The sequence below is a fragment of the Carassius carassius genome, chromosome 49 (genome assembly GCF_963082965.1).
Source record: "Carassius carassius chromosome 49, fCarCar2.1, whole genome shotgun sequence".
NCBI lineage: Eukaryota > Metazoa > Chordata > Actinopteri > Cypriniformes > Cyprinidae > Carassius > Carassius carassius.
Genome location: NC_081803.1, coordinates 501,519 through 529,104, shown reverse-complemented (window position 1 = coordinate 529,104; position 27,586 = coordinate 501,519). Strand labels below are relative to the sequence as shown.

At 36.2% G+C, this 27,586-nt stretch overlaps 1 protein-coding gene across 3 annotated transcripts in view; it reads left to right on the top strand.

Moving 5' to 3' along the window:
* The window catches only part of LOC132132972 (A-kinase anchor protein 2-like), an 85,149-nt gene extending 60,896 nt beyond the window's left edge, over positions 1-24,253 (top strand). Inside the window, exons 1-5 of one of the 3 annotated variants that reach the window (XM_059545608.1) lie at positions 13,135-13,292; positions 16,733-18,851; positions 20,833-21,023; positions 22,218-22,241; positions 23,367-24,253. In XM_059545608.1, coding sequence (XP_059401591.1) covers positions 13,284-13,292; positions 16,733-18,851; positions 20,833-21,023; positions 22,218-22,241; positions 23,367-23,477 — 2,454 coding nt within the window. In that variant the 5' untranslated portion in view covers positions 13,135-13,283 and the 3' untranslated portion in view covers positions 23,478-24,253. Of the gene's footprint in view, positions 1-13,134; positions 13,293-16,732; positions 18,852-20,832; positions 21,024-22,217; positions 22,242-23,366 lie in introns of those variants that run through there. The other 2 variants (XM_059545609.1, XM_059545607.1) reach the window with 2 other exon arrangements.
* Positions 24,254-27,586: the final 3,333 nt, after the last annotated feature.

The following is a 27,586-nucleotide window of genomic DNA, read 5'->3' as shown; positions in this document are numbered from 1 at the left end:
AGGAGTTACGTTCAGAAGTCAATAGGATGAGGGTGACAGTCACACAAACGGGATTAATCTATATGTGCAGTTCCCTTTAACTTTAACCAGGCCATGTCTAAGATCGTTTCCAATTTAATGGCATTACAGGAAAGGGCTGTATTCATTTAAGTTATTTGTTAATGATGTTAATAGGGTGAAAGTTAAAATAGGATCTAATGTGTTTAGACTCTTCAGTCACACTTGAAAATGTTTGAATGTCATTGCATTAGTTAACAATCTATCAAACAAAGTGGTGACTGCTAATTCATATTAGCAATACTTCTTTTTGTGTTTCAACTGTATAATGTTGAATAAATGTATTATATCTTTTGTCTGTAGGCTGTCTAGTAATAAAGTATCTGTCTGTTTGTTGGATCTGCAGCCAGTGAGCTTGCTTGCTCAATGTTACGATACTTTTGTTGTTGTTTGTTGTAAGCAAGTGCGCTTTAAGAAACCCTCCACCTCCCCCAGCTCCACCTGTCTATATCTGCTATAGTTAATTTCATGCTTGCTATTTGTGCAGCAGAAGTATGTTTCTATGTTCACAGCAGCTTGTTTTGCATCTGTTTCGCCAAGACCAAATAAATTATCACTGTCATGCTGAAATATTCTGAGAGTTGTCATTTATTTTATCATTTATCATTTTTAACCTAAAAAATATAGTTGTGTTTTTTCTCAGTTAGTTTTTAAATATGTGCTTGTACTGTCTTCAATTACAGTCAGCTTGTTTGAGTTTGTTGTTTTTAAGTGTGCCTTAAGTGTTCAAATACTTTTTTTTTTTAGAATACAATCAGAATATGCAGTTCTCAGTGCAATCCAATAAGAGTGCGTGCTACTAGGTTTTGAAAAAGAACAAATGTCCCACCGGTGTATAGATTGTTGATTGCATGTGTTTACATAAAAACACCTGTGCAAACAGATGAGTGAAAAAACTGATGTGTGTGCTCTGATTGAAATCATGGTGGACATTCACCGCATCTCTCATCGGGACGCTTTCATTCACACCCGCCGTCAGGATCAAAGCGAAACTCATCATCAGCTGTTATTAGGGCTCAGATCAAAACCATAGCAACAGATGTGTGCCCTATAATGAGTCAAAGGGCAGAGGTGTAGTGCACTGTGGGGAAAAAACGCTAATCTCCATTAGTTAGCATCAAAATTAAGCCTTCTGCTCTCAATGTTAGTATTCCATGACAAGCAGCATGAAGGCTATAACAAATGGAGTATGTAGCATTAAAATGTCTGTTCATTTTTGTGTATCATTTTGTTTAGACTCTAAAAAGATTCAGGATATCAGAAATAAAACAATTCATGTTGATTTTAAGGGGGTTTGTTTTGCAAGGAGTGTGCCATGCTGACAACAGCACATAAGACATGCCAAAAACCCTGCGTGTGCACTAACAAGACAACTTCCTCATGCGGCCCTCATTTTGATTCCAGTCCCTGTGTGCATAGAGGAAAAAGTGTGTGGTTTCTGTTTGTAGTGCATCTGTAAAGTCTCAAAGCATAGCTGTTGAAAGTGTGTTTTATATAGGCTTTACAAATTAACTGGCAGTATTAGGTTTGAATGCATTGCAGTGTGTGTGATGTCTATAATTGAATGCAAATGCTGCAATTTTGAGCCAGGTTGCATCTTTAGAATCTCATGCACAGAGTCTTTCTTTTCATGTCTCCCCAGCATTCAGCCTTTTGTTGAGCTGCCTGTTTATAGAGAGAGAGAGCCAGACCCATGTTGCCATGACTGTTGCCAGCGTAGAGTCCATCTTAGTGTGTTTCCCAGTTAAATCAACAGATCAACAAGAGATACTGATGACATGGTTTCATTTTGGATGATATTTTCAGCTTTTTTGGTAGGTGGACCGTTTTTGTTTTGAAATTATTTATTATATAAAAAAAAAACATTGTTAGTTTTAGATTATTATTAATTAATTTATTTATTTATTTAGGAAGTCTACTGTTTTAAGTAATTGGTGTTTTAGTAGATAAGTCTAATTACAGAACTGCAGGGGGTTTCTGAGTTGATAAAAAGCAAAAAACTTGTCATCTCTGTAAGATCTCACATGTAAACACTCCTGTGTGCTTTGTCTGTGTGTTTGGCTTTGAAAACTATTTACTATAGAAACTATAGAACTCTATTGTTCTCTTGAAACGAGTCTTTCACACCTCTGCCAGGTATGACACATTATCTGCATTATTCTTTTATCATTATTCTATTGTTTTTATTCCACCTTTATTAGCCTTTATTGTGGTTTTTCATGCTTTACAAAGACACAAAGCTGCAATCTCGCTTTAATCTTAATATGCATTTACCCCTTATTTATCAAAAGTCTTACTATAAAAATACAACAAAACATTTTCTTATGACCTTACGTGAATTATTGTGACAGAAATGCATTATGAAGAAGAAATGCACCTGCTATTAGTAGCATTAGAGCTAACGTTAGCATCAAGCTACATCAGATAATTTATTAAATTATTAGTACACTTTTACTCAAAACTAACTTTGAACCCCGATCGAGTGTTTGTAATAACTTTGGTCGTTTACTGTTGTAAAAATATGCTATTTGTAGCCTTTTACATCGCTGCACAAGTTAGCATTTCCGATGTAAATTTTTTACATTTTTTATAAAAATGCCCCAGATCTCAATAAAATCTCACACCAAGCTTTTCTATCGTAATCGCAGGTTTATTATTCGGATATTTTGTGTGTACAGAGGTGTTTCAGTGTTGTTGTGAGTGGATATGAACCAGGAAGTGTTCACGAACCATGTGACACGATCTGACGCTGTCCGGTTTTGGGACTGTTAGATTGACAAGCCGAACGTCCAATCAGAGACTGTCTTGGTCACAGCTCGACATCATTGGGAGAGGCTATTTATAAGGGGGGCAGGGTTTCATTTTTTATTGAAGCACCCCTGGGCGCCGCCATTGGCTAGCGGACCCCCACCTGCTGTTAGCATTTCATTGACTCCCATTCATTTTGGCGTCACTTTGACAGCGAATAACTTTACATCTGAGGCATTTAAAGACTCCATTTGTCCATTCATTATTTCTAAAGAAACACAAAAATGTATAACAGGCCCCATTACCTTGTATCTTACGTTGTGGCCCCGTAGAAGCAGTTTGTGTAAAATAAAGGCTAACGATTGCGTCATAACGTGTGACTCTCTGTCGCATAGTAGAGAAATTACCGTATGGACAGAAGGAGAAGCTCGCAGGCAATCTTTTACTGTCTATGAGGCAATTGAGGGGACGTGGAGGCATGAAGTCAAGGGGGAAGCCCATAGAGAGTCCATAAAAGCAACGGGACAAAATTATTCAACAACGTCTGTAAGATTCGGTGGGTGATTAAGATTTTTCTTGGCACAGCGGTTAGAAGACTTACAGGTTGCTAACGTGACATTTACATCATCAAGTTCAGTTTGACTCTGCGCAGTACGCTTGACCCCCAGGAATTGCATGCTTCTAATTGACTTCACTTGTCTCCGTCGAATCCAATGGGGTCGCTGTGTCCATTTCTTTTACTGTCTATGCTATTTATCATCAGTTCACGTAAATCAGTGGAAAATGTATAGAACTGATGATTCTGTCTGAAGAAATATTAAGTAAACATCAGTAAATATATCCATATATCTCCGCAGATATGCATCTTTGGTCTATAAATCCTTATTGACGCTGTTCAGTGAGTGTATGTGAACACAAATAAACCGCTGCAGACGTGACTGAATATGAATGAGTGGTGAATTTCTATTCAAAATGTGGCACAATACGGATTTATTATTTTGCACTCCTGACATAAATTACTAAATAATTGTCACTGCAACAATTTTTTATCAAAACATTGGTCAAATATCGAAGCTAGAGTCTTTAAACTTTCAATTGATGCACAGTTTGTCCAGATCAAGTAAGAGAGTGATGTTTAACGTGTTGTGAAAGTGAAACAATAATAAACTGGGGCCGTCGGCGATGCTTGCACGTAAAGGGGTTAAAGGAGTTAAAACACAGTTGGATACAGTAATGCTGGAGGTATAACTGGAAAAATTCCTGCAGCTACACTGCACAAAATATCTTTTTTACTCAAAAGTGTGCATAGCAGACAACAACTTCTGATTAAAACATGTTGTCACCTGGACTTCCGATCTTTACTGAATATGAGATGTTGAATGTTGAGGTGAAATCATGCCTTCTGATAAAAACAGAAACTGTGTCAGCTGTGCTGTGTGAATCTGGGTCACATTTGGCAAGGACGAGCCGACTGGTGCACTACAGACATACAGAACGTTCTCTGCTGCCAGTCAAATACGACACAGGAATGAATTGTCCGGCTCTTTCATGGTGCATCATTACACTGGATGCATTAATATAGTCATTTTTTTAAGAAAACACCTCCTGATCATACAAGGATCCATAGTTCAGAATGGCCAACATGTTGGCAGGAACCCAACATTGGCTGTTTATGAACTTTGGGTGTAATATACTAAACTGCAAATAATGGAGAGATGTTTTTGCATGTTATTTTGTGGAGGCTTGAATAGATGGTTAATATTCTTACAGTTCTAATTAGTTTGGACGTCACTGAAGGGACTGCTAGAAATAAAACTCTGATTGCAACCCATTTGACTTCCAAATGACAATATACGTAGGGCGGAGCTTGATTTTTTCCATCAGAAATAGAGCGTTAGTGCCCGCCCCTTTTTCAGCAACCTTGGTTTCAGAAGGATTTTTTCCATTCATTTTCCCACGGGGAATAAAAGTCTCTGTTAAAGCCATTAACTAAACCAACCAGCCACCAGGAGAATCACATTACAAACTTCCATTTGAAGCAAAAACCTATTTGAAAATTGGACAAAAAGACAAAGATACAAGACTGTGTGCTAAACATCTTTAATGAGGGAACACACTTAAATCCTATGAAGCATTGCAAAATGTTTTACTGCCAAATATGTGTATATATACAAATATTTAAGTGGTTTTAGAGTGTAGAGAGGATGCATTGATTGACACAAAAGAGTTCTTCTGGTGCCATTTGTTTGTCTTGATTCTCTGATTGGTGGAGATATCTCTGCAGAATCATGGGAAAGTCACCAGGTATTTCATTGTAAAATGTTATTATTTTAAAAATAAGTCATAATCAGCGTTGTGGAAAGTAACTTTTAAAAGTAATGCATTACAATATTGCGTTACTCCCTAAAAAAGTAACTAATTACATTACTTAGTTACTTTTTATGGAAAGTAATCCATTACGTTACTTTTACGTTACTTTTTAAATATGAGCAGGACTTGATTGTTTTTAATATAAGTTCTATTTATAGCTAATGTAAAAGCCCTTTCACACCAAAAAGTGTAATAAATAAACTTCAGGCTGAAGGAAAAGTAAATTCAAGTCTGTACAGTAGAACACAGGAAAAGAAGGTTCAACAAAATAAATAAATGAAGCACAATTATTAGTTAATCTAAAGTTTTTTTTTTGCTTCTTAGTATTGTTGAACTGGATAATCAAAAGTCAGCAGCAAAGACATTAGTTAATAATGAGTTAATAATAAACATGAGTTAATTCATTTTGATGAATATTAAATGTTTTTTTGCGAGTGGGATGAATTAACACATTCACATTTAGTCTAGACCTACAGTAACATCATGTTCACACAGTGCACACAACGCCTCTGTTCTTCCGAATTTCTCCCAATAATGGGACAGGAGACTTGTCAGTCAATAAAAAAGTAACTCAGATATTTTCTTGTAAATTAAAAATTAACACGTTACTTTACTAGTTACTTGAAAAAAGTAATCTGATTACGTAGATTACCTGCATTACATATAATGTGTTATTCATTACCCATACCCATTACACATACATAATTTGGGCTGATGGCTTCAACAAAGGCATATACCATTGTTTTACTACTAGGTCTTTCTTTATCTACAGTATAGGGAAAAATAATTTTTTACTTCTGGCATCTGACTGATGCACTCTTTTGACTGCATTGTTAAAAGTGGGCTTACGTTTATCATTATTATATTATTTGGAATGATGAGCACTGATTAATTTTGTACAATAAATCCTGGACCATGAATTATAATGTAAATGTGGTAAATATTGACTTAATTTAACCTACTTTTGTTTTGTTCGGTCAGCCAGTGCTGTAGGGAGCAACTGCATCAAGATGTTACTGACTCTGGGGTTTCTGTAGTTCTGTTCAAAAGTTCCTGAAACGATTACGATTTATTCTCTGTCATTATAATGTCCATCATTTTGAGAGAGTTATTGAGTGCACTTATACAACAGCTTTGATAACAAATGGAGAGAAGAAAATGACTGTTCTCACCTATCAGGCAGGAGAGCAACATAATTGGTTCTGATGATCATTTTCAGATCAAAAGCTCTCTGGGATGACTGTGCTTGGACGTGCGCTCCAGAGGTCAGCAGAAGAGAGGAATGTTACTCCCTATGCCGTGGCTTCCGTTTTTATTTATTTTTTCCAAATTAACTTTGAGGAGATCTCAGGCAGTAATTAAGGAGGAGTAAACATCTAATGAAGGAATGTTGGAGCAGTGATTGCTGTTTTATTGTGTAGTCCATTGAATCAAGAAACCGTCGAAAATATGTTGAAATATACTGCACCTTGGCAGGTCCTCTGCCTCACTTTGGAAAAGAGCCCAAAGGTAAGACCTTATTATTTATTTATTGTTTAAGATGGTCTTGGAGCTGTCCTTCCACAATTTTGTGGTCTTTAAAGTTTTTTTGTGGTGTAAGGATCAGCTGAGTGTTGTCTGATGCTGTGATCATTGAGACGATTACAAATGAGTTCAGCTGTGAACTGACTTTAACTGAAAAATTGTCCTCTTGGATTATCGGCACACTATTTTCCTGTTTAATAATGTAAAACTGCTTTGATATGATCTGTATTGTATGAAGCGCTACATAAATAAAGTTGACTGCACTTGACTGTGGAGTGATGAGGAAGCTTTGCAACATTTAGAACAATTCTACACCAAATAAGTCAGTTTTAAATCACAGCTTGTCACAAATGATCACTGAATAAACTATGAATTCAGATGTTTTTTTTTTTTAATAGAACATTTGTCAGTAAAACCATTGGCATTGCTGTTTAGTATCATTTTTTCTTCTGTAAAGCAATATCAATGACATTTTTGGTTGGTGCCATTTTTAATGGCCCTTAAGCCAGGTTAATTTCAGGACAGTAAACTGTGTTCAAGCAGCCGTACCAGTTGTAAATACTAAGGCTATCTGAAACAGTTTTACAATGAGTTTCACAAAATAATATATTGATTCGGCTTCGCTGATAAGACCATCCTTGTTTTCGTTTAGGGTGTTGATGTTTCCTGGCTGACAATATCCAGATGACCCCTTCCAAATGTCTTCCCGTAGATTAGAGGTATTATTTTAGGCAGGGCGTTGACAGGGTGTTAAGCACAATGTCCTGGGTTTATTGTCTTCCTCACCTCCTCGTCTTTGTCGTTTTGGGCTACAAGGTCTACAAGGACACCTGGTTTTCTTAGGTTCAAACCTGCTCCTCTAAAATTTAAATCAGTTTAGTTCTTTCTTCAGGAGTTTTTTTTTTTGTTGTATTTGCACATTCTCCCACAAAGTGAAGACAGTAGGCAGTATATATTTAAGCATTAAGTGTTCATGAACTTCAGTTTCCTCCTCTCTCTCTCATCTGGCTTTGAGCTTCTCACTTTGGATGTGTTTTTCTTCAAAAAATTGAAAAAATAAGAGTTTCTGAAGACTGTGCTTGATGCTCTCTTTTAACCATTTGATTGAAGAGTGATTTGGCATTGTACCCTTAAATGTTAAATACAAATATATGTATAAACAATTCGACTAACCCGATTTTTAACCTAGTAGTATGAGTTTCATGTTTATATGAAAACGTGGAAATGTATTAATAGTTTAATTTATGAAATAATACACATTTATGCTTAATGTATTTGTAAACATTTTTGAAACACTTAATATTATATGTGCAAATAATGTACATCAGTTTAGTATGGTTAACAACTGTTAAACTTCAGCAACTTTTTATGTGATCTAATTAACAAAATAAGTCATATTTTTTTTGTTTGACACTGTAAAGCTGCTTTGACACAATCAGTATTGTATAATACGCTTTATAAATAAAGGTGAAAAAAAGGGAAGAAAATGTCATTACGGTGACAATGGGGAACTCATTGTTTGTATAAGTTAATGTAGATTAATGTCAAATTAACTATAAATGAATAATTTGCAAACGATTTAATAAGTGCTTTGTGTAGGTAACATATTATGAGGTTTTACTGATAAAACCAACTTATGTTTAATGAATGACAGTCATGTAATATTTCACTGTGCCCTAGACATACAGTATTGATTGATTTAGCCCCATTTCTACAGCTTTCTTTCAAAAGTCACAAAGCATTTCTCTCTCACTGTGTAAACTGATGGTCATTTAATCGGGCTTTGCTTTTCTCATTCCCACTTCCATTCACGGAAAATCCTTTACCTTTTAGGTTCTGCAAGCTCTTAAGGTGCAACTGTGAAGTTAATCTCAGTTGATGTTGTTGATTTTGTGTAGACTGTCTTGAGTAAAACTGTTAACAACTGTCTTTTGAGAATAATTTAAACAGAGTTTCTATTTACACTAACTCCACCCACCAACGTTTGAGTCGGATAGTCAACTTTATGAAAGACAGTCAATAGCCATCAGTTTCAGTGGTGTAGTGGTGTAGATGACCCGGGTTCGAATCCGTCTTTGGTGAACTTTTTTCTCTCTATTCAAATTTCAAATCATATCAGAAAAGCATTTATTTTCAATGAAAATTAAGAAAATAATCAAACAGTTGAAAATAAAGTGTAGGTGTAGGGATTGTCCCAATTTAATAATTTGAATTAAAATTAAAATGTACACTAAATAAGTTATTATGCATACTGTTTTGTAATGTACTACAATACTGAGGTGCAGATAATTGCTACTATCTGCAATAATTGGTATAAATAGCAGAAAATCCTGCTATTTAAACATAAAGTAAATATAATCTATTCTGTAGCTATTTGCACTTATAGTGTAAATAGCATCTATCGCTAAGAAAATATGCTATTTTCACTTATTGTATATAGCATCTATTGCTACTTGCACTTAGTGGAAATAGCATCTGCCTAATATAAAATGTCTTCTTCTTTGATCGTCAAGCTATAAATAGGTAACAAGATAGTAATTGCTAGTACGAGTGGGTTTTCGGTTGCTAGTATGTTTGAGGTTGGAATAACTGTTGTCATTTAATAGTATACTAGCCTCACTCACTGCCATTTAGCTCAGTAGCCTTTTATCTGACAGCTGTTCAGCAGGCACATCACACCTGGAATGACCTGCATGCCTCCAACTTTGCCAGCTGATGCTCTGTTGTTTGTGTTCTTTTGAATGGACTTCAAGCATAGCCAGTGTAGGGAAGTCATTAAGAGCATTTCATTGATTGCTTGTGTGACAGTAGTTCAGGTTTTTCAAAATCTTGTGACTAGCTTTTTACAGTGTGACAAAACACTACATTGCTGATCTTTGTCACATTGACTTTTATCTCATAATTTTAATTTAGAATGGCATAATTTACATTGCTTTATGTAATAGTTATGATTTAGAATATCATAATTTTGACCTTTTTTCCATGTCATTTTCGCCTTTGTTCCATAAATATTATCTTATAATTTTCACGTTTTTGGGACTTTCAACTTTTTATATCATAGTCATAGCTTAGAATATCCTAATTGAAATGTATTGCCAATTTCGACTTAAAATTTCATAAATATGACTTAGTGTCTGAGAACTTCAACTTTGTCATGATTTCAACTCATCTCATATGCCTTATTTAGATTTTTCATAGGACTTAGTATCCCATAATTTCGTGAAATTTGACTCTATATATATATATATATATATATATATATATATATATATATATATATATATAGCTTTTAGGGGTGCACAATAAATATCGGCTGATAATTAATGCACATCTCAACAGTGTTAACTGACAAGCTGTGCAAATCCAAGCTGATAATGAACGTGGATTTGTGCACCTTGGAAGTGTGCAATGGCTCTGTGTAGTAACAGCTGCTCTATGTGAAATCACACACCTGAAGGAATTTACCGCTGATTAGAGAACCGGCTTTACTGACGAGATGCGCATTAATTATCGACCAATATTTATCGTGCACCCCTATTTTTTTTTTTACTTTTATGTCAATTTAAACTTTTTATATTATAAATATGACTAAGTATCTTATAATGTTAACTTTTTTCATAATTCTGACTTAAAATCATGTAATTTTGACTTTTTACGGCATATTTTCAACTTTCATCTCATAAATATGACTCGGTATCTTATAATTTCAACTTTTGTGTCATATTTTTGACTTTTACTCTCATAAATATCAGTTCATATCTTATAATTTTGAATTTTATGTAAATGTTGAGTTTTTATGTTATAAATTATGTATCTCATAATTTCAACATTTATGCCATCATTTTTATGTCATAATTATGATTTATTTTGTTGCAAGACAGAACTGGGCTTCCACATCTAAAACACTTTTTTCAATCAGACAGCTTGACTGCAGCTATATTTACAGTACATCATATTGTTCAAAGCTTAAAGCATGACACAAAATACAGTCCCCGGCACCGCAGGCAGCACACTGCATTAGTATTATTCTTGATGGCCAGTGACACACGGACTGTGGGAGGAAGGAGCTCTCTAGCAGAGGATGACACACCCCAGCCCCCTGCTACCAACATTAAAACACACTGCCGTTCCTTACTTTCCTTACAGATACCTTCCAACTCCAAAGAAGCCCACTTACTATACTTAAATGAGATGAATTTCAAAACATCAGATGGCATTCAAATGGAAATAAAGACTCTCTGTCATTGATATGTCTGTAAAAGTGTAGTTTCTGGGTTGACATGAAGGTTATACTGCAGTCTTTGTATTTCTCTGAACAGAGCTGAGCATGTGGTGTTATTATTAGCACCAAGTCTCTTTAGCAGCCTTGCATGACTGAGTGGCATTCAGTTCTCAGTCTTGCCAGGATCTCTTTTGCTCTTATCTGTAATTCTATTGTTGTCCCATTTTAAAGGCAATTGTTGCCACAAGGACATTATAGTCTTATTCCATATAATCTCACCAAGATTTGGTCAGGGACACACTGTACTAACTTCTATTTTGAGGTTTCAATGAAAACAGAAATCTATTTAATCATCTATCAAAAAATTCACAGAATGTACATGACCTGATAAGACAGAAATATTACACGCTAGCCTTTGTGAGAGCAAATTGCTGGAAAGTGTACATCGCCACTGATTAGACACTGAGAAAATGAACACAAATCGCATTGTAATTATTCAAACTTGGACTGGCTGAATTGTGTTAGTTAGGGTTAGGATTAGCCAATAGTATTGGTAATATCTTTCCATAGTTGGTAGTATAGAGAAAACTCAGTTTGGTACTCAGTTTTGCTTTCCAGCACTCACTTGTGTATTTGTGATATGAAAAATACTGTGCCATCTTTGCACATAGGTGTACTAGTTAAGTTTTTGAGGCAATTACCTGAACCATAAATGCCATGTGAGCTGCAAGAGAATTGAGAGTGTAAAATACTTGAATAATTTGACTTGATTACTATAATTAAGTATTATTTGTGGGGATACTTTACTCACATGCTATTTAAATACTTGGGATATTACTTAATAGTGATAAATCAACATTACAGAAAGTTTAATTCCTTGTAAATGCCTGTGTTTATGGATGTTTTCATTTTAGGTGGGTAATTCAACTTAAAACAAAAACAATTTCATGTATTAATTGCAATTTAAAGTCTTTTTTTAAGTTTACTTAACACACTTTGATGTTGTTTCTATTGAAACCTTTATGTTGTGTATTTAAATATGTATGTACACATTTGTAATGACGTTGAAATTTAGTACATTTAAAATATATATTAACTTTAAATGTAATATTGAATAACACTACAGTTAAATGATAATACTATAACAGTATGATAGAATACTTGACATGTGCTTAATGTTAGTAAACACAAGGCATGATAAACAAACAAAAAAAAATTAAATAATGATTTAAAATGTACTTTAAAGTCTTTAATTTGACATTATTAGAAAGTACACAAGTCAGCTCAAGTGTGTTAAGAAACATAGCAATGAAAATGAACTCCTAAGTGCACTTTTATTTAATTCATATGATTTCATTTGCAAGTAGTTTATTATTATTATTATTATTTGTTTTTATTCTTTTAAGATTTGAAGTACACTACAAGTGCACATTCAACACAATTAAGCACACTTGTTTTTCACAAGGGAATTTATTGCCTTCAAATTGTGCATTTCAGGATAAATTCATTTATAATTGCAATTTGCACACAGTGTGTACAAAATCTTGAGATATCGGGTCTGAAACATTTGAATGCAGCCTGCCATTGAATATTTTAATTTGTTATGTTTTTATCAGTGTTATGTAGGTATCATTCAACTATAGAAATAAAGCTTTATGAATGAAATTCAACTAAAAAATAAAGCGCAACATCATAATTTTGCTGTGTTATTGTGAAATTCATTGTGAATCCACTTCTGAAACTTGTGCAAATGTGTAAATGTATCTAGTATAAGAGAATCCAAACTCATTTTTATGTGGAACTTGAGTCAGCAGTGAATAATGATCCATCCCAGCTGTACTCTCCTTGTAAGGTGTCTGCCGCTCATACTAGAGTCTGGAGACTCCCTCGGTCCAGGTCGGTGAAGGGGTGAGGGCGTACGGGGGGCGCCTCTGACAGAGCGCTTCTTTGTGTGAGTACTGGAAGAGACCACACCCACTTTGCTCATGATATCATAGCCAATAGTTAGCGCAAGAATTTTGACTCCTGGGGACAGACAGAAGAGAGAGAGACATTGTAGGAGAAGCGTGGCCAGTGGTGTGGGGTGAGTGAAGCATGCGACACACACACACACGCACACACACACATGAGGAAGAGGGGCGGGGGTGGAAGAAGTGGCCAAGAAAAGCCCTGCCTTGTGTTTTCCTGGGCAGGGTTTCACTGGGTCTCCTCAGAGGTTTATAGTTTGTGGTGTTGGAGGACGACTGTTTCTCAGATTTGTCTAAGCGGGACACTCAGGACTTCTAGTCTATGCTGATTTTTCTTTTTAAAATAAAGGATCTCTAATTTTGTGGTAGAAGTCTGTTTACAAATTTGAAGAAGTATGAAAAAGGTAAGGAGACACTTTAGAATTTGGGTTTAGTTGTAGAAGGTCTAGTTTCGGATTGGTTTTGAGTCTGAAAAAAGTGATTGCACATTCATAGCTCAACTGAGGTCTCAGTTGTGTACATTCTTAAAAATAAAGGTTCTTTATTGGCATCTGTGGCTCCATGAAGAACCTTTTACATCCAAGGAATGTCCTGTTACACAAAAAGTTATTTATAGTGTAAAAAGGTTAGATTATTAAAAAAGAAAAAATGGTTCTTTTAAGAACTGTTCACTGAAAGGTTATCTAGGGAACCAAAATGGTTCTTCTATGCCATCAAAACAAACCTTTTGAAAACAATTTTTTTTTAAGAATGTATAGAGCTATACTATTTTATCCTGAGGTTTCATATTGATTGCTGTGTTTGAGAAATACTTAGGATAAGCATGAGCCTTAATCAAAAATCTTCATTTGCTTTTCGTGCAGTGATTAAGATTATTTGATCTGTGCTGCTAATCCTAATTCAGGAGTCTTTCATCAGCAGTGTCGTGTGATGGGTCTTTCTTTATTCTGACTGCACTTTGAGCTGCTGAAAGCCATGCTGAACACAGGCATCTTGCGTAACCGTTAAAAATGTGGAATTGTTCTGTTCTTTGACTTGTTAGAACGGCTGAAAAGAAATTTTGAAACAAACCAAGTGACCAAATGAACCTTTTCAGACTGTCAAAAACTAGTGGAACATGCTCATATTGTGATAAATACATCTGTGTGTACCTGAGTGAAAATTACATTATAACTTCATTGAATATCACTTGGAGAGCAGTTTATGAAAAATCATTGTTCAGAGATTACTGAGAAAAACTCTAGCATTGTTTGTTTACCAGTGCCTCTTATTGTAATGAAATCCATAAGAAACATACATACATTTCTTAATATGGCTTAAGTGCCCAAATACTTTTTGGGGGCCGCTCTTTTGAAAGAGAAACTAACCCCAAATGTTGTAAACAGGCGTCTGTCTGACTAACTGCTTCCAGATGCTGTGAAGGCAACAACATGCTGAATGTCACATATATAGGCAACGATAGACTAGTTTCAAGTAAATGTAAAATGACAAATGTGCTCAATATGCCCTTAAACACATTAAGTTGTATAAATATACAAGGTTTTTATCTCAATCCATCTTGGTGTTTTGCAGGTTTATACACACACAGTTTAATAAGGTGAGGCAGGGCTGTGTATCCTTCATCACTTCGATTAGACTGCCGGAGCCTGGAAGACAGCTGAACTATGACGGGAATGTCAGAGGGGGTTTAGAGGAACATCTGTTCCTCAGAGAACACACTGACTGCTCAGGGCCACAGATTTGAATGTACAGCCACTGCAAATATAGATGAGATTGGCTTGTGGTTATCCAGCCATGATGGATTCTAACTTACGTTTGGATTCGATTAAACAGTTGATGAGCCTGGTTCTTTGAGTTAACAGTGTGCCAATCAATCACTGTATTGAGTTTTCTCTCCCAGCGGCACATAACATATTTGAATATGATATAAGTGATTCATAAATTATACTCACTATACCAATAAAAGCCAAAGTAGAATCTATGCAATAAATAAACATTTTCTTAAAGGAAATTCCATATTCCACTATTTTTTTCCCTCAACTTAGACGAGTTGATACATACCTCTCCCGTGTCAGTGCATGCACTCAATCACTGTAGTGTGTGGCACCACTGTGCTAGTGTTTAGCTTAGCACTATTGATTCCTTAGGATCCAAACGGGAATGAATTTAGAAGCTACCAAACACATCCAAATTTCGTGTATTTAAAGATGGTTACATGAGTAGTTACACAACTATGGTGACACAAAATAAACAGTGGCGATTTCCTAAGCAGATAAAAATGATTACTGTAATGTATGGCGGAAGAGCACTTCGCAGCACTACGACCTCGGCACAGTAATATCATCACTCCTGAAAAAAATGATATTACTGCGCCGAGGTCGAAGTGCTCTTAGTTTTTTCCCCTGAGGAGAACATACATTGCTTAATTTTGCAACTGCATCCCAACCATCTCCCACAGGGTTACAAGACCATTTAAAGGTTTCAGTACCAGATCTACGAAATAAAAGAACCCCTGCAATTATTCCTATGAAAATAAAGAGTGTCTACATAGTCTAGACATTTGTGGTTTCTTTTAGTAAATAGCTAGGGCCTATTACCCACTTACACCTATTAGCCATGGAGATTGAGGGGCATAAAGAAAACTAGGGAATGCATGCAATGCATTGTGCAATTAGCCTGTGAATACTGTGATTATCATTTGTTGAGCATAAACCATTACAGCCTTGCTTATCTTATGATGTCCCTATAACTTAACCCAAAGCAATGCAAGGTCATAGGTTCGGTATGTAGGAAATCAGATGTAGCTTGCTTTGAATGAATGTCTCTGCCAAGTGCATAAATGTAAATCCTTCCAGCAAACAGAAGAAACTAAAACTGAAAATATATATACTATGTGTATGTTAATGGGATACTGAGTTAGTCCATTTTTTCCTCTCATTTGCAAGACTTGCAACTCCTTTACACCATTGCTGAGTAGACCTCTGAAGAGAAGGGATCGTAAATTATTAATACTCAGGATCAGATAGCACAGGTCAGAGTTCAACAAGCCCATTATCTTTCACATCTTATCACAGTCTACCTGTATTATGCATGATGGTCACATGCAATATTTCCTTTTTTTTATTTTCCTGTTCTCTGTTGTTCATACAATAGGCGGTGTAGTAAACAATGTAATTGGGGTCCCCTTCGTTTTGGAAATTTCTGATAAGGTGTACAAAATGCATAAATATAAGGAAGACATTTTTTTTTTCATTTTAAGTACAGTTCTATGCGGATAATGCAAGCCATGTACGTACTTGGTTTGGGGCAGGAGTACATCTGTGCATCTTTGGCCATTGCATAATCTTACACTATTTTAAACATTGCATTTTTGCATGCAAAGACACAGATTGTACATCATCAAGAGCTGTTCTGCAATTTCATTCATATCAACAGCAAGAGTTAACAAGAACTACATCCCAGAACAGCTCAAGCAGACTTTAGTGTGGATTACATGTACACACACACACACACACACACACTGTTCAGTGAAAAGAGTTCAAGTTCAGAAAAGAGTGTTCATGCCATCCAAACCAACCAATCATTGACGTCAAACAGACCCAGTTGTGCAGCAAAAGTGTTACTGTTCAGTTACTATTATTACTAAAATCTGAAGGTATGAAACGTCTTAAAATTAGAAAAAGGTCTTGTTTTGCAATTGTAAAACTTTCATGATCGATCACTGCTGTCAATGCCAAATATGTGAGTACTCGGGTATTCAGATCCATAATGCAGTGTAAATTGTGATAAAGAATTACATAAGTACATGTTTAGACTAATGTGACCTCTGTCTTTATTTCTCCAGAAGCCCCCTGTACACTCAGAGGATGACAGTGAGCTGAAAAGAGAGAGAAGCCTGAAGACTGTGAGTTTTTTCGATTCTGTAAGTGTGATATCCAGTGGTGAGATCAATATGGAGCTTGAAGATCAGACCGAGACCCAGCAAAGTTATGTGAGCAGTGGGCAGAACATAGTGAGGCATGGAGGAGAAGGGATGGACAGTGAAGTTGCCAAGGAAATCCTTTACCTTGATCAGGTCCTTGAGGACAACTGTGATCCCAGGGCAGAAATTACTTCAAATGGGACAAGTTCCCCTGATATTAAGTCAGTTAGAGTTCATGGAACTGGACCATCTGTGAATACTTGTGACACATCTCCCTTACACAACCATGATATTGTTTTAGAAGGGAAGAAACAGACCACTTTTGTTGATGATGATTTCAACACCAAACCAAACGGCCATGCAATGGACTGTACACCTGAATCACCTAGGACAGCAATCAAAAAAGAGGCACGTTTTGAGCTCCGACCATTTCACGAAGAGAAGAAACCATCGAAGCTATTTGACACTACAGCTGAGAAAGTTCAGGTGAAGAAAGTCAGACCCTCGGAGGAGATTGCAGAGCTAGAGAAGGAAAGGCTGGAACTCATCCGGGGTCAAGCAGTCAAGAAAAATCCTGGAATTGCAGCAAAATGGTGGAACCCACCTCAGGATAAGACACTGGAAGAGGAGCTGGAGCCGGACCAACTGGAGTCACTTCGAAGATATGAGGAGAGGAAGCAGATGAAAACAGAAGCCAACCGCATACCACAGGCTGCACCCAGACAGACAACTTCCTATATCCAACCTGAAATAGGAAATAGGGAGGATGTTGTCATGGAAGAGATTGACTTTTCTGCAGCACGCAAGCAATTTCTGCAGATGGAACATAGCAAGCAGCCCACAGCTCCCAAGAGGAACGTGGCACCACAGCTTTACTCTGCCAAACCTTTCTTCAGGACTCCAGAGGTCACACATGTAGAAAGGCCATGCGGTTCTGTCACAGTTGCCAATCAAGAAGGGGTCACATCACACGATGGAAGTGAGGTTACTACAGTCAAAGCTGAAAAGATTTACTGCTGCTCTGGAGAATCTGCCACACCACCAAAAGATGGTTTGGCTCAGAACGAATTGAAATATGATGAATTTACTTGCGCCCGGGCAGTAATGACTATTGTGAAGGAAGAGGACTCTGATTTGTGTCAACACTCTTTAAACAGCTCCTACCATACGGAAGAAATCGACTCTGGGTTAGATGACCTATCGCTCCGGTCTCAGGACACAACTGTACTTGAGACGCTCTCCAATGACTTCAGTATGGACTACATAAGTGACAGTGGTGCATCAAATGAGACCATGAGTGCCTATTTGGAAAACTCTCTTGGGGAATACTCTTTTCCTTCAACACCAGTGTCCACTACACCAATCAATGGAAAGCATGAAAGTGGAATCAAATCCCCATGTGAACAGAGTGGGTCTTATCAGGCATATGGCTTGACAGAAGAGGAGCTGGAATACCATGCTGGGATTCTTGTCCAAAATGCTATCCAGCATGCCATTGCTCAGCAGAATGACGAATGGGAGCCTCTTCAGGCCACACAACATTCGTCCCCCATTCTCGAGAGACATGTGGAAAGTGCTGAACCACAATCCCAACCCCTGGTGGAAAGATCTGCTGTCACGCCACCTCCCAAAGTGCCATCCCCCCTAGAGGAGAAGAAAACAATTGCTCCTCAGATAACTGTAGTTCAAGCTGCCCCAGTTATCCCAGTGAACACTTATAAACCTCCCAGTCCTTCTCCACCACCAAGTGAGAAACCAGAATTCAGCTATTTCAGTAAGTACTCTGAAGCGGCAGAGCTCAGGAGCACCGCAGCTGTCACTCGTGCTCAGGAAACGGAGGTCACAATAGGACCGTTCAAGCTGCGGTCACGCAAACAAAGAACCCTGTCCATGATCGAAGAGGAGATTCGGGCGGCCCAAGAGCGCGAGGAAGAGTTGAAGAGACAACGACAGGCACAAACATTGCACCTGCCCTGTACACAGAAGCTGAAGACCAGCACACAGCCAAACAAGCTGGTCCTTGCGGGGAAGACAGCACCAGGTATGATTATATATGGCAGCAAGAATTGATTACTTTGGGCCAACATGTGTGGAACTTTATTTGATGAACCTAAACTACTTAATGTAACTCATCCTGATTGACATCAAGCCGTATAAAATGCAAATTAGTACTCATAGCACAGCTGTTCTTTGTACAGTTTTTCATGAGTTGCACCAGTTACTTCAATCAGTAATCAATGCATCTCCCTCTGATTGTGTATATGCCAGTTTGACCTCTAATGCAAACCGCCAGCAGTTCTGACATTTCTAGCTCTTACTAGCTTTGATGTCAATTAGCTGGTGATTGTCAGTCATATAACTGGAATCCTGGAGGTTTTCTTTATAGAGCTTCTTTAGTTTAGATTCCTTGCACACGGTTTCCCATGGGTCTGCACACGCTGTAATGCCTGAGTCACTTTTGCAAGCTGTGCTTTTTGAAGAGGGTTTTAAAAAAGCTACAGCACAGCGGCTGAGGAGATGGTGCTTATTGTATTTTTACTATATGAACTTAATGACCGAACACTGCTCTTAATAATTGTCTAGAATAATACTGTGTGGCTATATAGGTTACATAAATATGTCACGGTTTCCATTTCTAGAGAACACTAACACTTTCAATTTGTGTTGGTTTGATGTAAAAATGTATTACAGTATGCTGTACTTGAAAAGTTTTTGTTTATGTTTGATTGGTTTTGTGGTAAGAAGCATGTTTAAACTTCCTTGTCGTATTCAGTCTTTATTTAGCATGTTGTTAGATGTAATGCTCAGCTGCGCAGTGTTTAATGTCATTGTGTGCTGTTCCTGTTGGCGATTGTTGATGCGCTTCTGATGTTCTGTTCTGTAGAAGTTTATGTCTACCCTCTAGTGGTGTCATGGGGAACGCTTGAGTCCATTCTTTTTGACTTGCTTTTAGCTATAATGCTAAATACCACAGTATTTGAAGTGGTATGAGGTATCTTGTGGTAAAAGTCTCAATGATTCACTTAATGAAGGGGATAGGTAGAGGACAAATATAGACTTCTTGTAAAGTAAATTTTCATTCAAACTTTTGCATTGAGACTTGACATGCAAACATCTGTAGAAGAAAATAAAGGCACCTTCAGTTTCAAACTATGGCCAGTATGAAATAAATACATATAATAATATATAATACTGCTCTCTTATTGGATGTTTCTGCATATTTTGCATGTCTCTATTATTTAACACACCTGATTCAGATCACCAGCTCATTAGAAGAGAGCTTCACGCATGAGCTGTGTTCTGGTTGACATGATCCCTAGTTCACTGCTCCATACTCCCTGAGCGCAGGAAATCTGTTGATGTTTACTTCACTTCGAAACATTCATTCACAGATTTACACTACACCAGGGCCTACAGCGTTTCACAGACTTCAGTGCCCTTTGAATGGAACATATATACTCCCTTTGATCTGGAATCATGAAGAAATATCCTGTGATGTCCACTTTGCACTGCACTTACGTTCGAATAGAACAAACGTCTAAAGTGATAAGAGAAACATACAAAATGTATAGAGCGGTGGGATACGAAGACTGAAATTTAGACCCACTGAAAAATCACTGGTTTGTCTTCCTGACATGGTTATCTTTTAGATTCCCTTGATTTAATAGGATAAGAAACAGCATTGTGGGTTTCTACACTGAGTTCTCTGTGCCTCTAGTAGTCATACTTGGGTCGTCATCAAGAATGTGTCTGAGACTCTGGGCTCTTTCATGTCTCCTAAACTGATGAGTGATGGAAAAAGTATCTTGCTGAAACATTCCAAAATTCCAGCTTAATCCAGACCTTCATTTTCATATCAGTGGCTTGGAATAGAATGTAACAACAAAACAGAAACAGAGTTTGCATGGATCTTGTGAAAAATGTCAAGATTATATGGCGGTCATATTACATCCTACAATAAAAATAAAGAAATATCAAATAACATACATTTCTTGGAAATGAATGAATTATTCTGTCTGCAGGTAAGATAGAGAAGGTTCGTCAAGTTCCTCCAGCATCGCCGTGCTCTTCAGATGGAGCTCTGCCTTCGCCGCTGTCTGATCTGGGCAGTGATGATTCTGGAGGACAGCGACCCAAGAACTTCATGCAGACTTTGATGGAGGACTTCGAGACACACAAGGTCAAGCGCCGAGAGATATCTGAGGACAACAGTGTAAGTCTCTTATGGTCAGGTTCAAATGTATATACTGGTGGTAATGAGTAATATTGCACTGTATAATTCATCGTCTGTGGATTCCTCCTGTCTACAATTACATTCTTTCAGACATCCATTTGCATTTACAATCAAAACATTAACTTTCACTTTAGTTGGCTCAACTTAATTTGCTTTAAATCTATAATTACATTTGGAATTGGAATTTGTGATTCCTACCGCTAAAGTACCATTGCCATGGCTTACACCAGAAACCATGTTCCTCTTTTCATAAGTGAAGAAACGGGACTTTCCAGCTCATTTAGAAACTGAATTCATAAAGACTTTGCCAAGTGAAAAACCTCCATCGAATGCATAATGAGGCAGGCACTCTGTTTCATGTCAACCACAGTCTTTTTGTTTTCCCCTTTTGTTTTCTCAAAAATCAGCATATTTCCTCTTAAAAAGCTATTATTTGGAGAACAAACTATAAAGTGCCTGTGTTTTGCAACTTTGCTGCACTGACAGTACCACATTCCATTATTATAGTGCAAAGTAACAGCTACGACTTCAGAACTACATTAATGTAGTAATATGCTAATATTGGTGTCTTAGGATGTCAGTTATGAATGCAAAATAAATCCATGACAATAACTGCAGCTATATGCTGCACTTGTAATTTTGCCAAGTAAATTAGCCAAAAATTTGTAAAGTCCTCATTAAATATTTCCAAAGCTCCTAAAAATTACATCTGACATCACATTCAATCACAATACAAATTCATGCTTATTTTTACTCTGGGAAGGGTGTGGCAAAATATTAAAGACTAAGGTGGATCAAACATGAAACTTTAAGAATCAGGATGACACTTGTCTATAAATGTCTGTGGTTGTGGTGACCCTGAACTTACACAAACAAATATCTTACATTGTCAATAAACTTTAATAAATATAGTCTGTACACCTGGTCCTTGAAAAAAACAATAGGGAACAGCCCTAACAAAGTTAAGCACATAGTTATTTCAGATGCAGTCATTAGCTTTACCCAGAGCACACAGTATGAGCCAACACCATCTGTACAGTACATAAAAAGTCAAGTATATACACAAACGAAAGCAACATATTTGGTGTGAGCTGATCTAGTTTCAGAAACTGTTCTCTACACAATGGCAAGTGTTTGCACATTAACGGATTCTTCCTCTTTCCCTCTTGTCAGTATGTCCGCTCAGTTACAACTGAGGTACTTGTACAATGCCTGCTTCAAACTTCATTGTGTCTTCATTTGTGTTATTGCATGAGTTTTCTTTGTTGGGGGGAGTTGTAGCAGTGCCAAATACTTTGACATAAAAAAAGTGTTTCGAAGGAATCATTGTATTATATGTGGTATCATTGCATCATTCGTAACATATACAGTATATAGAGCCACATTTTGTAAAAGTCAACGTATTTGCACCTACATGATCTACTGTATATCCAAAGTGCAGAGTCACGATCCATTCCTATTAAACGTGTCAATGAACTTACAATGTCCAGTCATCTTTTGATCATCTTACCACCTCCATTCAGAGTCCTAATATCTCTTTGTATTTGTATATTTTACATAGTGTTCAAGTTATTTGAGAACTTCAGATTGGACATTTAGGTTCACTGAAATAAGACACAAAGGCTTCTGTGAGTGTAACACTTGGCACCTGGTTTTACAAAAACATTTCTTCTGAAACAGCATGGCTGTTCTCTTTTCTTCTTTATTATTTCTGCTTTCATTCTGCGTTTGCACTTAAGCTTGTATTGTGTGTTGTGCAGTTTACATCTAAAGCTGTTTTGGACAATAAGACCCGAACTCATACTCAGCATGAGACGGTGTGGTCTAAAATGGACCATCTGGTTTGCACATGTGTGATTAATGTTTTTAACTAAATGTCTTATATGATATTGACATTACTTGTTTTTGTTTTTGTTGTTGTGCACAGTATAAATAATGTATAGCCTTGCATACCTACAAAAGTATAGCATGGTATTGTAAAATAAATAACACATCATACTTCTTATAACATACTTTTTTTCTTATTTTCTACAGAAAATAAATAAATAGAAATAAAAAAGTAATAATTCTAATAGTATATATGTAAATAAGGGTTAAAGGGTTGTAGCCATTCTACAACATACATTTTAATAAAGGAAAATCAAGTTATATAGATAAAATATAATTGTAAGTCAATGAACGTTTATGGTTGCAAGAAAAAAAAAAATATATATATATATATATGTATATCGCTATGGTGAAAATATCATTATAAAATTTAAAAATAATCATAACAGTAATAAAATAACAGCCATTTCCACATATTTTTATATTTATCTTAAGGTTCTGGAGGCAACACGTGTCACTCGCAGAAAAAGTAACATGGCCCTCCGGTGGGAGGCGGGAATCTACACCAACCAGGAAGAGGCTGAGGAAGAGGAAGAGGAAGAGTAAACCAAACTTTCTCTGTACAAGAAGGAGAAAGAGAGGGAAAACATGCAGCAGGACAAACACAAGTATTTATTGGGAATCCAAACCCCAGCCGCAATTCACAACTCTCTCAAGATTTGTTTCTGGACCCTATGGGAAAAAACACTTCTCTTGACACTGAAGACTAGAGATATTATACCGCTTCACATTTTCACTACCAAGTTACTGCTTTTTCTTTTGTGCTGATACGTTTTGAGAAAGTGGAATATGCCAAGATGAGCATTGGGATTTTTGGCATAAATGTAAGATAAGTGTGAAGATAATATTGTATTTGGATTTCACATACAGAGTTATCATTGTGTGGCTAAGGACATTGTTAAAAGAATGTTAAATATGGGATAATATTCTATTATTAGAAGAAGGAGCTTGGATATAGATGATAGCATGATGATGTCTGATTTCTAGTTAGATTCTTGACATTTCGACTCTGAAATGTTAATCAGGATTGGTGCCATGTATATGAGTTCAGCTATGAGCCCATTTAGAAAGCAGAACTACACAATGTCTCTTGCAGTGTCCGAAAGGGCAAAATACTGTTATTTGTTTTCCTGTTAATCCCATCGTCACATGATCAGCCTGTAGGGATAACCACTCGTTTTCCCAGTTTTGCCATACAGTTAGTTCATAGAGAAGCTTTAATGAGGAGGACAAATGAAAGAAACATTCACACCACTGAAAGATGTTGTGAGGTTCGTAAAGGCAGACAGACTGATAATACAATAAATCCAAGCAGAAGAGGAAGAAGCGGTAATAATCAGCTGAGGCGGTCATGGTTTGGTCAATGCTTTCTCCATTTATAAAAGATGAGAAGTGTGTGTGAAATTGAAGTTGATGCACTTGTGTTTGGATTGAAGTTTAATGTAATGCCGAACATTTAATGGCTGATGTAGATTATTTGGGAATGTCTGTGTTATGTGTAGGAGAGCAAAAATGAAGTATTCACTGAATTGCATGATTTTTCCATTAATATTAATTTAAAAGGGTGAACATTTCTCTTTTCTTATGTTGGCATTTTTGCAGCCTTTACAAACAGAAAGTATTAATGCAATACCATTATCTAACAAGGGTTTCAAATGCTTTATTGATACATATGTACACACGAATGTCTGAAATGTTGGAAATTTGTATTCTTCATTCACATTTTTAAAAAATTAGCAAAATAAAACAACAAGCATCTATTCAGGACACTGACATCAGTGATGGATAAATAGACAAATCTTCTTCTATATTTAATCTTTGACTTCTAATCTTGCCTTTTGTCTTTGGTAGCATTTTTCAAGCCACAGACGAAGACAATCTCACAAGCTTCATTCAACAATGTGGCTTTGTTGTTTTTTTTGTACCCTCCACATATAATATATATATTATACAAAAGTATTTAAGGGACTGCTGTCCTTTTATGAGTATACATGAAGTGTTTGTAGTGTCTGGATTAGAGTGGCATATATTGCATAGGTTCTTAAACTGCAGGCAAAAAAATAAAATAAATAAAATTACAGTTAGGCATTGTAATAATGTCTAAAGTTACACCTACAGAACTATAAATGTTCTTGCAGAAGGTGAATAGTGTTGATTTGTTTTGATGCTTGACGTGAGATTGCGTAACGACCATCAGTTTTATTCAGAGCAGGATATCGGATTTTTACTTGGATTCTTTGATGTGAGATCAAAAAAAAATGAATTTTATAAGGGGTAACATTTTTATTCGAGCAGTGAGATATAGAGCAGTGTTCCTATAAATGGAAAATAGTTTTGGAAAAATGACTGTGTTTAGTACTATTACAGCACATTTATTCATATATACAGTGTTGTGTGTGTTTAAGGACAAGTATGCCATACTATATGCATTTACAGAGGTTTTCATTAGGTGCTATCGGCAACAGTAGGTAAAGTATTGACTGTGATGCTGACGGGTTTTTCATCATGAAATGTGCAGCATTCAAATGAAATGAAAAGCCAGCATTAGCTTTCCTAAAAAGATGACATGCTTTTGTACTATAATGTATGAGGGATGGACGAAAATGGTTTTTTTACCTCATAAAGCTAACTTATATGAAATAAGCCAATGTTCAAATCTATAATATAGTAAGATTACTATGGCAAAGGATGGTGGCCAAATTGCTTTTAATGTAGACTACCAGAGGGAAAAGGAACTATTTTATATTGAGCAATATTGCAGCTGTTGACGTGTAAAAGCATTATAGCAAAAGCATGAGCCTTTGAGGACATCTGGGAACAGCAGACAAGAACTGCGAGCACTTTAGCATAATTTTGCTGCAATGTCGATTCCAAACAGGTTCATTGTCTATTGTCAATAGTGTATGAAGCACAACCAAGCAGCAATGTTGGTCAACACGGCGAATTCATGTTTCTAAATTTTTAAATGGTAATTTCTTTCGCCCTAACGCGAAATTCTTGATTATTTAAATGACTGCATTTTGCACGTGAAAAAAGTCAAACTGTCAATGCAAACGAACCTTTACTGTTGCGATATGTCATGGCTAATGTACACTTATTTACATAGGAACACGTGGGATTGAGGTTTTCGCGTGAGGGCGAAAATGTTTTTGCTCGTGTTCAGAGCATTGACCGACAGAAAGCTGTAGGTTTGAAGGAGACTTCTGCACACTACTGACAAAAGAGCTTTTTGTTTGCGAAATTTCAATGTGATTGCTAAAGTTTTTACCTAGAAACATAGTTAGACTTGTAGTCAAGCATTTTCCTTGCCAGTATCCTGTGCGCATGACAACTACTGCATCTGTTGCAATAGAATTTCAGTTTCATTGTCAGTTTCACAGAAGACAGCTTTTCAAAGAATAAAAAAAAATCTTGCCCTTAATGAAATCACAAGTATTGCTTTTTGAGTTTGAACTTTTTCTTTTTTTTTAAGTGTCACTAAAAATATGTTGGGTGTTATGCTCTTGCTGTTTAAATTTCAAATCTATTTGCAAATGCTTCCTTAAAAGGTTTCATAGGTGTTCTAGTTCCCTTTGGGAGGAACCATAGGAATATTGATATGGTGTGATATTTCAATCATGCTTTCGAAAGCCCTCTTTTGACATGTTAACCACTTATTGTATGTTAATATTCTGCTTATATTGTTTTATAGTAATTGTAAGTCTCACTCTTACACATATAATTATTTTCTCATTAAAAAGAAAATGTGTAAAACGTCTCTATTCTTGACTCCATCAAAATCTGTCAGTGTGACAAATGTAATGCCATAAGAATTCACTCAAGTTCACCCAAAAATTAGAATTTGCTGAAAATGTACTCACCCTCTGGCCATCCAGTGTAGATGAGTTTATTTCTTCATGAGAACAGATTTGGAGAAATGCAGCATTGCATCATTTGCTGACTAATGGATGCTGTGCAGTGAATGGGTGCCGTCAGAATGAGAGTCCAAACAGTCAATAATCCACAAGTAATCCACATAACTCCAGTCCAGTTAATATCTTGTGAAGAGAGAAGAGAAAAGCTGCGTGTTTGTAAAAACCAAATTATTATTAAGATGTTTTTCATTTCAAACTGTAGCTTCCAGCTAAAATATAGTATAAGAGTCCTGTACACTCTCAGAAAAACAAGTTATTGCTCCAGTGACTGCTTTTGTACAATAAGTTTTTCTGGGTGTGTATCCATAATATTGCTCTCTCCAGTGAAATCACAATAAAAATGCATTAGAGTTTTGTTTGCATGAATAGGCTATAAAAAAGGTATGGAATTATGGCAAATATTATAACATTAATTCAAAAAGAGAGTGATTTATATTCAGTTATGGCTAACTATTTTCACACTTTTAATGTGAAAAAAAAACCTTACATACTTAAATATCATGGAAAAGTTACATGACTTTTGTCCTCCTAGAAGCTTCACTTCTGAAAAAGTGCAGAGCCTACATTCTTCAAAAACAAATTGAGTTTTATATATATATATATATATATATATATATATATATATATATATATATATATATATATATATATATATATATATATATATATATATATATAGTAGATGGTGACATTTTTATATGTTCTTTATTGTTTTTAGGATATTTAGGAAAACCTCGTGAC